The sequence below is a fragment of the Thamnophis elegans genome, chromosome 7, assembly GCF_009769535.1.
Source record: "Thamnophis elegans isolate rThaEle1 chromosome 7, rThaEle1.pri, whole genome shotgun sequence".
NCBI lineage: Eukaryota > Metazoa > Chordata > Lepidosauria > Squamata > Colubridae > Thamnophis > Thamnophis elegans.
The window spans coordinates 54,599,057-54,612,990 of NC_045547.1; the positions used below are offsets into that span (position 1 = coordinate 54,599,057).

Here is a 13,934-nt window from a genome sequence, read left to right on the forward strand (position 1 = left end):
AAGAATTTGTTATCTTCAGGATAAAATCGCTCAGATTCGGACAGGCTTGGACTCTGGTTTCCGGTTTTGAGTTTTGTGCCTTGAATAGCCGATAAATAGAAGAAAGGAAGTGCTAGATTTTGAGAACTGCTTAAGGATGTTAGAAAGCAAATCAAAAGCTCTCGGTGTTTCACTCTATGCCAGCGATGGCGAATCTTTTTTGGCTCGCATGCCATAAGTGAGGGAAGTGCAGGGGGGTCATGCGTGGGTGTGCCGCACCCATAATACAATGTGCGACCTCCCTCAGTGCGCATGCGTGCATGACAAAGATATCTTAACACAAAGGGGGAAACTAAAACAAAAACAAGAATTAGGAAAGCAAGGGATTGATATAGATGGTTTTCACAATTACAAATATAATCAAGATATGAAAAAGATAAAAGGGAGTATGGTTTTAACTTAGGAAGTTCAGAGTTGGATAAGATACTTATTGGAACGGAAGAAAGAATAATCAAGGAACTATATAGCTACCTATTAAGAACTATGCTAGAAGAAGTAGTAGTTAAAGATACAATGTTAACTTGGGCAAAGAATTTTGGCCATACGATTGAACTAGAAAAGTGGCAACAACTATGGAAAAGGAAGTATAAATTAACCATGTCAACAGCTACACCTGAAGCTAAAACATATACAAAATGTTTTACAGATGGCATATGTCACTTGGAAAACTAGCGAAGATGTTTAAAGACAAGTCAGTGAAATGTTGGAAATGTCAACAAGCAATAGGTTCATACTGTCATATGTGGTGTTCATGTGCAGAAGCAAGGAAATATTGGACTAAAATAAGAGTATGGTTAAAGAAAATGTTACAACAAGAAATAGAATTTAGACCAGAGATATTTTTACTAGGTATTATCCCAGAGAAATTCAAGAAAAAGGATATTTATTTGATTATATATGTAACTACAGCAGTGAGAATTGTATTTGTCCAAAATTGGAAATTAAATAAGCTACCAACAGACAAAGACATATTAAAAAAGATATTTGATTGTGCAGAGATGGATAGGTTGACAATGAAAATAAAGGCTAAAGAGGAATCGGAGTACTTCAAGACGTGGGGAAGATTTTATGATTGGCTAGAGAAAGCAAGCTAGAAAAGAAAGTAGGGAGAAGATAAAGTACCCAGATGACACACTATTAAATGGAAACGGGGGGTGGGGAAGAGTTTTGATTTCCATAGGTGCATTATTCAGAATGCTGACATTAAACCAACTCTCCTAACTCTCTGCTCCAATCAAAGCTACTCTCCATGGGATGGGGCTCTGGTTGGAGATTGGGCTGCTTATCCGATCCCTTGAGGGGAGCAGAGAAGACAAGGAAGACTGCAGATATGGAGAAAGAAGTAAAAGGAGGCGGTGATGCAACCCTCCCCCCCCCCCCCCCCAGAGTGCCTGCAGACCTCTATGGAGGCCCTGCAAACTGCAGCGATGCTGACAGAGGTTGTCCTCTCCTGCAGGGACCTGTCCCAAAGTCCGAGCAGAGATTACAGCCACCAAGGAGAACCTCAGATGCCAATTCAGAGATATGGGGTGGAATTCCCACTGACATCTATGTGGGAGTCTGCCAATTTGTCACTCCATTGGAGAGAGGGAAGGCCTCCCGAACTAGACAAGCCCAGAGAATGGAGATACGTGATAGCTCACCAGGCCAGCAGTGGAGACCCTGCAGGAGAGGTTTGACCGGATGAGCATCGAGAGGATGGGACAGGCGGGTATACTCAAACAATCCAGCCAGATCCTGAGCAGAACTGTCCTGACATTCCTTCCCCATTGCAATCCAGCTCCAGTAGCAAGCTCACCCGGCCCCATGGCCAATCCTCCAGGTTGGCAAGGCTCCCCCTGGGCATACTACCCTGGGGCTGGCTGGGCTCTCAGCCTCTGGCTTTGATTCCACCTCAATCTCTTCCTCCTCACCCAGTTGCACATCCTGCTATGAAAATCACTTTCAGTGGGTTCACCTAGATGACCACATGGCAGACCACCTGAGTGACTGGGTGATGATCTGTGCTTTGACAGCGAACCTGGAGAAGGGAGGCAGCTGAATGGGTGACCAAGCTCTATGATAAGGATGCGCCAGAACTGGGGAACATCGACATCTTCCTTCAAGAGTTGAGGTCTAGGTTTGAGGATGACTCAGGCCTGCAAGCTGAAGCCAAGATCTACAAACTAAAGCTGAGGGGCCTACTCGCCAAAGAATATGTCTGAGAGTTCTGACGAGTAGCTGGAAAACTGCAGCAGCAGCTGGAGAGGCTACTTGTCCACTTTAAAGAGTGCCTGGACTGTGAGCTGCTGAATGCCTGTTTTTACCGAGGGGTCCCTCATCAGATCCACGAGTGGTACCAGATGGCAGTAGTAACGGACCTCGACCTCAAACAATGCAAGTGGCACAGGCACAGGGACCAAACACCCAACCAGAAAAGCAACAGCTGGGAGATACGATCAGCCCCCAGTCAAGTCAAAGACTCCTCCAGCAGAGCTTCAGGACTGCCCATCAAATGCTTTTGCTGCAGCCAGCAAGTCCATTGGGCTGCTGAGTGCCTCGCTCCCATTCCCCAACCCAGGATGAATTCACCAAAGTCTGTCAAGGTGAAGAACCCCCCCCCCCCCAGAAACCAAGAGAGAGGGGGAAATTCATCTGTCAGGCTGTCCAGATCTCCTCCCCCTAAGTGAAGGGAAGAGAACACCGACTGGGGACATATGGCAGTTGGTGCCCTATGACAGTGAGGGTGAGGACAACCTGATGATAAGTGAAGGCATCCACCCCTTTGCCACCCCCTCGAAAAACATAAATCCAAAGCCGAGTGGGATGTAGAGGCCATAATAGACTCAGGTGCACCCACTGCCTAATCGGCTTAAAACTGTTCTGAAGCTGGGAATCGGTGAGGACCCTGACTCAACCCATAAGATTTGAACAAATTGATGGATCGCTGGTAGGGGAGCCCCACCTGCTCCTCACCAAACCATTGAGGGTGAGTTGGGCAGGCACTGGGAAAATTTGAAGGGGAACCTGCAACCATGTGCATACACCTCCAGAAAACTAACAGAGACTGAAGGGAGGTAGTCAGTGTAGGAAAAAGCATAAGCGGTCTGCTGGGCTCTGCTGACCTGGCACCACTTCCTTGAGGGGAGCTAAGAGCCGTTTGAAGTATAGATGGACCATAAAAACCTGGAGGTACTTAGGACCTCACAGAAGCTCTCATCAAAGTGGGTCTGATGGGCACAGTACTTCAACTGATTCAATTTCACTTTAAAAAATATCCTGGGGCCGACGGCTTTTAGCCGATGTTTTATCGCAAGTGTCACAATACAACAAGCATGAGAAGATGGTCCATGCTATGATACCTCCCCCCCAGCAAGCCTAACAAGCTATCAGCAGGCAGCAAGCCCAAAGGTGGAAAACTGAGGGGGGGGAGTTGACTCAACAGTTAAAAATAGAGCTACCCACTGATCCTCGGTCCTGGGACAGCGAGGAGTTACTAAACCTCAGAGACAGACTGGCCTGAAAGGGCTCTAAACTGTATGTCCCCAACAACCTGCTTCTCCAAGTACTGCAAAGAAGCCATGATGCCAAGCAGGCAGGCCACTTCAGCTTCCTGAAAATCCTGCACTTGGTCAGGAGGAGGGGGGGCAATTTTGGTGGCCAAAGATGAAAGGGGACATTGAGGACTATGTTAAAAGCTGCGCTACATGTGCCACAATGAAGGGAAGTCCCCAGGACTGCTCCAACAAATAGCTGACCCTTCCCAGCTGTGGTAAGAAATAGCTACCAATTTTATAGTAGACCTTCCTGAGAGTGGGGGAAATACAGTCATCTGGACAGTGATTGACCTTTTCTCTAAGAAATTCCACTTTGTAGCTTGCTCCAGTCTACCGTCAGCCCACAAGCTAGCCAAACTATTTGTAAAGCACATTTATAGGCTGTATGGAGTTCCCAAGAGAATTATCTCCGACCAGGGGTCCAATTTACAGCCAAATTTTGAAGGGAGTTTATAAGGACCATGGGCTCCTCCCAGGGGCTTAGCTCTGCATTCCAGCTGAGCTCTAACAGAATGGTGAATGCAATGGTAGAACAGTACTTAAAATGCTATGTTAATTATCAACAAACTAACTGGGCAGACCTCCTATCATTTGCTAAGGTAGTACACAACAATGCAGTGCACAGCAGCACAAGACTAAACCCCTTTCCAAATCACCAGTGGCATGGAGTTCATTCCTATGCCGGAACTCCCTAAAGAGTCATCCTGCTCCATGACCTTAAATTAGTGGATGGAGTCACTGAGGACAGCATGGGAGAATGTAAAACAAGCCTTTCAGGACGCTGCAAAACCCGACAAACATAGGTCTTCCCTCCGAATAGGGAGCAAGGTTTACGTCTCCACCAAGTATTTAAGACTAAAACTACCCTGCAAAAAGTTAGGACCCAAATTCATAGGTCTCTTCCCCATTGTGAAGATTATTAATCCTGTCATGGTGGAGTTGAATCTTCCCTGCTTGCATCCAGTCTTCTATAGCAGCTTGTTAAAGCCAGCAATCAGGTCTCAGCTGAGGCCATTATATTGGGCAGCCCCAAAGCCAATCATAGTACAGGAATAAACACATTACGAGATAAAATGAATCCTAGACTCCAGACTATGCAATGGAAGTGTACCCATTGTCCGAAGCCACTTGGGTGGAGAGTTGGGCTATAAGAGCAGATACATTGAACTTAGCAATTTCAAAATAAATACCCTCAAAAGCCAAAGGCACCTCCAGGGGAAGGGAGAGGTGGGTGATTGGAAAACTAATTTCTTTCCATTTGAATTTTTCAGGAAATTCCAATTAAAGGGGGGAGGTCCGACTGTCAATTCTGAAGCAAACCTGACTGAAGCCATCTTGTGCTGACTCACAGTTGCCACAAAGCCTGAGAGAGGAAGGTGAGGGGGAAGTAAATAGCCCCGCTTACAGTCAAAATAAAGAACCAAGGTCATCATAACAGGTGGCTGGTGAAGGAGGAGAAGAGTCTGCCAGCTATATTCATTGGACAATGTGACTGATGACACTGGGGGGTGGGGAAGTTTTACTCTTGATTGGGTGAAAACCGTAAGAACTTTCAGAGTTGGTTTTCACTGGCTGTGCCGATATGATGTATCCAATAAACATGTCCTTTGAGGAATCTACCTGCCTTGGAGTTCTGATTTCATGGATGCATTACTCGGAACGCTGACATACATTTTATCTCGGAGGTCGATAATTTCCCAAATTTTATAGACCAGTGTTATCAAGACCCTGACATGGGACAGTGGTCTCTCACACACTGGTTCTGGTGTTCTTGTCAAATTAGTGGCTATGTGATATTTAGTTGGAGTAGCTTTAGTGTGCCCCTTTTCATGATTAGATCATACCTTGATTACTCAGTTCTTTGGCACTGCTGGCCATTGCAGGGAGACAGATCCCATTAGATTGTCCATCCCTGCTGACTGAAGGGTCCAGAGAGATTTCAAAGATTGGTTAGGATTGTTCCTGCTGGTCTGCACAGTCCATATGAAGCCTTGGTTGCCTCTTGGAATAATTGGCAGCTGAGGCATTGAATTGGACTGCACTTCTGCGAATTCTCTCTTTTGTTTCTCATGGATTTCATCTCTTCCTGTGATTTGCAGAGGAATTAAGAAAAATGGAAGTGAGAAAGGAGACATCTTAGAAGTCCACTAGCAAATAACTGGGGACAAACTTGATCAAAGATGGCTTAGAGTGCTATTAATGGTGGTAAGGATAGCAAGTGCCAGTACTTTTAAGTGCTTTTAAGAGTACTGCTTGTACTACTATTGCCATCTTGTAGCCCTGGGTGAACGAGTATCCACGGAACCTTTTGTAGGGATGTGTGGAGAAATTTAGTTAGCATATGTCAGATAAAATCATGTGAATCCACTTATAGTTGGATATTGGCCTTGTTGCAGGTCTGGAGACATGCTGAAGGTAGTATCTTGCTTGATTATCTGGAAATAATTTGAATGGATTAGGACTGACCTTGGCCACTTATTCCCCTGATCCATGACTTATGAAACCAGCCCGGACAGTGTCATGCAAGCAAGCTCGAGCGGTGGTGAATGCTTGGGCGTGTGTGTGTGTGTGTGTGTGTGTGTGTGTGTGTGTGTGTGTTCTTTACCTCTTAAGGAGGCCTTGATATGCCCTCTCCTCAAGTCATTGTTGAACCTCATGGATTGGACAATTTCCATCCAGTATACAGCCTTCCCTTCTGGGGGAAGGTGATTGAGAGGGTTGCACACAGCTTCAAAGGAACTTGGATGAAACAAATTTGCTTTTGGATGATCTCTGGCATGGGTGAGATGATGAAAGTGCATCCATCTTTGCCTTATTTGACCTCTTGGCAGTTTTCAGTACCGTCAACTACTGAAAAACTCAGAGGACTTGGGGCAGGTGGCACAGGTCCACCTCCTTTTTCTTTGATTGTCTCCTGTTGGTGATTGGAAAGAAAGATCTTGTCTTCTGTTCCTATTCCACAGGGGTTGGTATTCCCTGTTTACTGTTTCCATGAGACTGCTGGATGAGCTCATCCATCAACATGGGGTGAGGTATGTCAGAGTTTATTGCAGCAATCAAATCCAGAAAGCACATATAGGTCACTAATGCAGTAGGATTCATTAACTTCTCTTTATATACATAATAACACAGAAATCATATATAATACCAATGGCTGGTTCTTCCAATGTAGTAGACAGGCAGAGGAGAGAACAGTTTCCAGTTTCAGTTCAGACTAGTTTGTAGCTTTTGCACAGACTCAGCTCTACAGAGCTAAGCCACACCCAGACTCCTAGCTGTCTCCAGCAAATACTGTTTCAGTTTTCAAACAGCGCCCATTGGCTGACCCTGTTGCTATGTTTCTTCCAATCTATGAATATTCATACTCGAACAAGGTATCATCAATATCCTGAGATACCCAAATTGTACATCTCCATTCCTGGCTAGTTAAGCAATGTTGTGGACATTTTATCCCAGTGTCTTCAGGCTGTGAGAGTTGAGATGGGGAAGAACAAGCTTTAACTGAACTCAGACAAGAGTGAGTGGCTTTCCATTTTAAAGACACCTGGTTTTGGGACTATACCATCTTTAGTGCTGGATGGGGTTGCAGTGTCTCAAAATTCTGTGTACAGTATGGGTCCTCCTGGACTCAGAACTCCTGGTCAATGAACAGGTGGTGGTCTTCACTAAGAGGGTGTTTGCACAACATATTGCATGCGAATTGCACCTTTTCTGAGGGTGAGGGGCCATATTCAGGAATCACTCATGCCTAGTCACCTCCCAGTTGTGCTACTGCAATATAGTCTACATGAGGCTGTCCTTGAAAGGTACTTGAAAACTTCAGATAGTGCAAAATTATTATGACGTAAGCAGTTATGCGTGTTTCTGGTAGAACACTATACCTGTGATTTGCTAGCTACATTGATTATAATCCTTTTCTAGATTTCATCCCATCAGATACAGCAGAGAGGACATGTTCCAAGTTCCCTTGGCTAGTGGGCATTTTTTGCAGCAGTGACACATTGTGAGATCTTCTCCCCCTTGATGTGAAATTTGCCTCATCGCTGCTGAGCTTCCAATACTCCCTTAAGATCTGGTTATGCCAGCAAGGCTCCTAAGGAATGAGTGAATTTGTGAGATGGTTTTATTATTATTTTAATCTCTCAATTGTTATTTGTTTTTTTAATAGCTTTTAAACTTTTTAAATAATAATAATAAATAGTTTTAAGGATTTATTCACTGTTTAAACTGTGTTCTACACTACCTAGATTCACTTTTGGTGAGATGTATGGCTACATAAACTAGATAAGTAAATAAAATATTTTTTTTAACTTGGGCATTACAGATTTTTTCTCATTCTCCTTTTTTAGTGATAATCAGAAGAATTGTTAAATGACATTGCCACTCTTCCATGAATCCGAAATATTACTATTAATATTTCTATTAATAGTGAAGGACAACTAACCATGGGTTAAAATATATGAAACATGGACATATATAGAACTTTTAAGATGATGAATAAAGTGAGATGTTTACCGCTTGTTATTCTATATAATAGATTAAGGGAATTGAAATGAACATTGACCAGCGAGGATTGCCATTTATAGCCAATTAAGGGTAATCTAATCCAAGATATGGAAAAATGGAGAGGGAACATGAAATATACCTACAGTGGGAAACTATTGAGATTTAAAGACAGAATCACTAACTGAGAGCATGTAAGGATGTATAATTATATAAAGATAGTGATGAAAATAGCTGGAAATTGTAACCAGGTCTAAATCTCGGCCAAAATTAGACTGGGGGAGTGGGGGTGGGTTAAAAGCGTAATGACAATATATGTATACTTTTTTGTAGTATTTTTTTAAAAGAGGAGAGAATACATGTTAAAATTAAATATGTATATTGAAAAGCAATTCTAAATACCATCAACATAAAATGGAGCTTGCCCAAAACTGAAATACACCAAGAAAATGAGATGAAGAGTGGGAATTAGAGGAGAGAGGTAAGGGAAGAAAAAAGGGATCGGAGAGAGAGCAGGGGGGGGGGGGGAGAGGAGGAGAGAAATGAGGAGTGGAAAGGAGAGAGAGGAGAAGGAGATAGGAAGGGGAAGTAGAGAAGGGAAGGATGACAGAGGGAAGAAAGGAGGTAGGGAGGGGAAGAAGAGAGGGAGAAGAAAGTGATGGATAAGGTACACATATGATGTATGGCGAGCAGAAGAGCCAATAATTGTTTTTGGGAGTTGATGGTAAGAAGAATTGGTGTAAATATTTAATATTACAATATGATATTGTCTATGTAATAGTATACATATGATTATATGTTATGAAAATGAAAAAACAAAAAACTTTATAAAATATATTTCTATTAATAGTCTGAAAAATCTCAAATGCTGTGTGTTGTGTGTGCATGTGCGCGCACCCATGCATGTATGCACATACATAAAATAAAATGATAGACCATTAGTGAAGAATTGTAGAACAGACAGCAGTAGTTTGTAAGTTGGAAAAAGTATTTGAATGTATTAAAATTACCAGGATGTGTTTTAAGCCCCGTGCAAATTTGGTCAAATTATTTCCAGAACACTGGTAAAGTTCTGCAGCCAGGATACATCTATTCAAGGCAGGGTCTCACTAACACAGTAGTCAGGGGATACTATTTTTGTATATTTAGCAGCAATTTTAAATCAATTAATTTCTTCATACTGTATTGTATTAAGAACCTTTAACATTTTTTTGAAGTACTGCAAGAAGGAGGCTCCTGCCATTCTTCAAACTGCACATTTCATTTTTGCAAGAGTTGGGAAAGACTAGAAGGTTTCTGAATGATTACAAAAATGGATCACAGCTTGGTGAGGGAATGGGATGTGTGACTAGGAAAATTGTGTGAAGTAGCACAGGTCAGCAGGGCATGGCAGAACCTGTGAAGCACAGAGTGGCAGGGAAACTGGGGCTTTTTACAAGGGTGCTGATGTGATTAGCCGTGGTATAGGGCTTGAGATGGCATTTCTCAGTGGTAGCAGCACTCCTTGGGCTGAAGTAGACAATGGGGTGTTGGCAGCTGGCTGAGAGTTGAAGGCCCTGGACTTCAGCCCCAGCCCCAGTGCTGCCAGTGCTGAGTAACACTGTGCAGGTCAGCCAAAAGGGCTTAGATCAGGTGGAGAGATAAGTGGGTGGGGGAGTTGCAGTGACCCTGCAGCTTTAAGCACTGCTAGGCCAGAATGGTGGTTAAGTTTCCTGGTGTGCAGCAGCTTTGCACCATACTACTAGGTCAGAGATTGCAACTGCGGCACGCTCCTAATTTGCATGCTGCCTGTGCTTAAAGCTGCAGGGTCATTGCAACTCAGAAGGCCCATCAGCAAGACTCGCAATCAGGGCAAAGTGGAGTTTATTGGCTGTCGCTTTGCTCTCAGATCCAGATAGCAATTGACACAGGCAACATCAAGGGGATGTATAATGGCATCAAGCAGGCCTTAGGTCAACACAGAAGAAATCTGCCCCTCTGAAATCTGCTACAGGAGAGGTTATCCAGGACCGAGCACAGCAGATGGCACGCTGGGTGCAGCACTACTCTGAATTATATTCCAGAGAAAATGTGGTAACTGAAGAAGCATTAAATAACTGTAATGGCTCCTCTCCTAATTTAAGAAAGTTAGGCCCTTGAAACAGATTATTTCAAAAGGAACCTTTAATTAAGCAGGATGGAAACCATTAGAGGCAAAGCAGCATTTGAAACCCTTTAGGCAATGCAAGTGAGATTAAACTGATAATGACCCCTCCCCTTTGTCAGAATGCAGATTCTGACCAATACACAAGTGTGAAGATGTTTCCTTAACTCTTCTGCCCTGAGAGTCGAATAAAACACACATTCCCATGGCTATCTCTAGTTAGACATTAAAGTAAGATATCCCACATGGCCATCATAAACATCCCTCCAGAGGTGTTGGGACCTCCAGTCTTCTGGTGACAGGAAACCAGTTGTAAAAGTTGTAAATCTCAGTTGTTACAGGTACAGCTAGTGATTTAACTCCGAGGCTCCCCTCCTCCCAATTGAATGGCAGTATCACTTTTAGGAATCTGACATGCTGCCGTTCTTTAGAAAAAGAACCTGTGAAAAGATAGGAAAAGAAATTGCATCATAGTATTTTAACAAGGTTTGTCAGGGTATTGGGAGTGAAATTTTTTCAATAGGGCAGGGGCCCTAACATGGTGTTTCACTACCCATTCATTTTGGGATGAAGGTAAATGCTTCCAAGCAACTAAGTATTGGGTTTATCCCCTGTGGTTCCTCCAGTCCAGGATTTCCTTAATTTCAAAATGTTGTTCACCTTCTATCATGATAGTAACAGGAGGTGTAGGTGCAGGTCTGAGTTGTGAGATTTCTTCTCGTTTGAGTAAACTAATGTGAAACACTGGATGGACTTGTCTGAGGGTCTTGGAAGGAGTAATTCTACTGTTACTGGGTTGATAATTCTGGTGCTTGGGAAAGGTCCCATGAAATTTGGCCTAATTTCTTTGATGGCTGCAATGACTTCAGGAATTTTGTAAATAAGTATACTCTATCTCCAACATGGAAAGGTTTGGGGTCTACTCTTTTCTTGTCAGCTTGAGTTTTAAAAGCCTCTCTAGCTTCCTGTAACGTTAATCTAACTACTGGCCATGTATTTCATAGGTTGTCTATCCATTCTTTTAGTGAGGGGATGGTGGGTTCTTCTGTGGGTAGTTCAGGCATGGGGTTGAAATTCTGGCCTGTTGCTACTCTAAAAGAGGTGAACCCAGTACTTGAGTGCACAGTGTTATTGAAGGCCACTTCTGCAAAAGGTAAAAGATCAACCGAGTTATCCTGTTGAAAATTAATAAAACATTTTAAGTATTGTTCTAGAACCATGTTCCGATTTTCAGTTTGACCATTGGTGCACGGATGGTGACTGGAGCTCAGTCCTTGGGTGGTGCCAAGTAGGTTTAAGAATGCCCCCCAAAATTTTGAGGTGAATTGGACCCCTCTGTCAGAGATGATTCTCTGCGAGGCTCCATGAAGGCGATAAATGTGTATCAGGAATAACTTGGCTAAACTTTTGGCAGTTGGGATTGTTTGGCATGGTATAAAATGTGTCTGTTTTGAAAACAAATCTGTTACAACCCAAATGACAGTATTCCCTGCGCTTTCTGGTAGTTCGACAATAAAATCCATAGCAATCTCCTTCCAGGGTGCTGAAGGCTCGGCTACCTTCTTTAACAGTCCTGGCATTTTGCCTTGGCGTCTTTTAGCTACCGCACAAATTGGTCCCTTGGCTACATAGCTCTCTATGTCCTTTTTTAGTGATGGCCACCAAAATTGCCTTTTAATTAGATGTAAAGTTTTTACAAAACCAAAGTGTCATGCTATTTTGGAGTCGTGGCACCTTTCCATTAAGTACAATCTTTGGCTGGCTGGAACATACAACTTCCCTTCCATCCAAGCTAGGTTATCTTTCATCAGATAGCTGTCTTTGTGACTCAAAAACCATTCGTCGGTGGTTAAAGCTTATTTAAAAGTTTGGGTGGTGTCATTGTCCTCCAGAGTATCTCGTTTTCCCTAGGATCTGGTGGTTACTTTAGCGGCTAGTTGATTGTTTTGTATCATGGGTTTGATTACGTCTGGCTTCATACTATTGTATTGCGGTTTCCTGGATAGTGCATCTGCCAGAATTTTTTTTCCACCCGGGAGGTATCTGAGCATAAATTCAAACTGTTTAAAGTACTGAGTCCATCATACTTGTTTTGGAGAGAGTTTCCTTGGGGTCTTTAGGGCTCCTAATTTTTTATGTCTACCCAGACTTCAAAAGGGATCTCACTCCCCTCTAGGAAATGTCTCCAGGTTAAAAGAGCCCATCAAACTGCATACGCCTCTTTCTCCCAAATGGCCCATCTTTGCTCAGATTCATTCAATTTTTTGGATGTGTAAGCGCGTGGTTGTAATTGGCCTTTCTCATTTTTCTAAAGCAGGACCGCTCCTATCACCACATCGCTAGCATCTGCTTGTATGACGAATGGTTTCTCTGTGTCCAAGTGCTTTAGGATTGGTTCTGCCGAAAACAGCCATTTAAGTTTTTCAAATGCAGCTTGGCATTCCATTGTCCAGTTCAAAGGCTGCTTCGGTTTCAGGTTACCCTCCCCCTTCGTTTTTAAAAGTTTGGTGATGGGGAGAGGTATCTGGGTGAAAGCGGGGATAAACTGGCGGTAAAAGTTGGCGAATCCCAGGAAGCTTTGCAACTGTTTGTGTGTTCTGGGTTGTTCCCAGTCAAGTACCGATTGCACTTTCAAAGGATCCATTTCTATGCTGAGGTGTGAAATGTGGTATCCTAGGTAATCATTTTTTTCTTGGTGGAATTCGCATTTGGAGAGTTTAGCATAAAGTTTTGCAGAGCGAAGTTTGTTCAGAACTGCCCGGACTAGTTTTACATGTTCTGCTTTGATCTCAGAATATAACAAAATGTCATCTATGTAGACCAAACAGCCCTTATATAAATGCTCCTGCAACACTTCATTTATAAATTGCATAAATACTGCAGGGGCCCCTTGTAGCCCAAATGGTAGCACTTTGAATTGATAGCATCCAAGAGGGGTGTTAAATGCCGTTTTCCATTCATCTCCCTCCTTAATTCTGATACGGTAGTAAGCCTCCCTTAAATCCAGCTTTGAAAAATGTCTCCCTTTAGTGAGGTGTGTTAGCATATCCTTCATGAGTGGGAGGGGATATATATTCTCCACACTGATAGAATTCAAATTTCAAAAATTGACACACAGACGTTGAGAGCCATCTTTTCTCTCTCTAAACAACACTGGGGTTGCAACTTTTGGTCGGGCTGGTTCAATGAAACCCCTTGCTAGGTTTTTTTTTTCAATGAACACCCTCAGTTCTTCCAGCTCCCTTGGAGACATGCTATACATCTTGGGTTTAGGGAGTTTGGCTCCGGGTAGAATTTCGATCGCACAGTCAGTGGAGCGATGAGGGGGAAGCTCATCAGATGCTTTTTTGCTAAAAACCTCAGCCAAGTCCTTATATTCTTTGGTTATGCCTTGGGTTGGCATAGTGTAAACAGGCATTGCTGTTTCTAGGTGTTCTGCCCCCTCAGTTTCTTTGTGTGGATTCTCAGCAAAAGTCACGTCCATCTGGACTCTTATGGTGCCTTGCTTCCAATTAATTTTGGGGTTCCATTTTTTCAGCCATGCAAGACCTAGAACTAGTGGCCATTCCATGCCAGGCACCACTATAAATGTAAGTATTTCTTCATGGCTTCTGATGCCTATCTGTAGATGCTCAGTGGCAAATGAAGCTGGCTCCCCCCCCCCCCCCCCCCCCACTATTGACCCATCTAGTTGGCAAACAGCTATGGGGCTT

The 13,934-nt window shown here is 43.3% G+C and overlaps 1 protein-coding gene across 3 annotated transcripts in view; it reads left to right on the forward strand.

Annotated features, from left to right (window-relative positions):
• YAF2 (YY1 associated factor 2) overlaps window positions 1–13,934 on the forward strand; it is a 70,589-nt gene that overhangs the window by 10,966 nt on the left and 45,689 nt on the right. The window contains exons 1-2 of one of the 3 annotated variants that reach the window (XM_032220793.1): window positions 4,874–4,951; window positions 6,539–6,607. The exons of the other annotated variants lie outside the window; for them this stretch is intronic. Coding sequence (XP_032076684.1) covers window positions 6,567–6,607 — 41 coding nt within the window. The 5' untranslated portion in view covers window positions 4,874–4,951; window positions 6,539–6,566. Of the gene's footprint in view, window positions 1–4,873; window positions 4,952–6,538; window positions 6,608–13,934 lie in introns of those variants that run through there. 3 annotated transcript variants of the gene reach the window in all.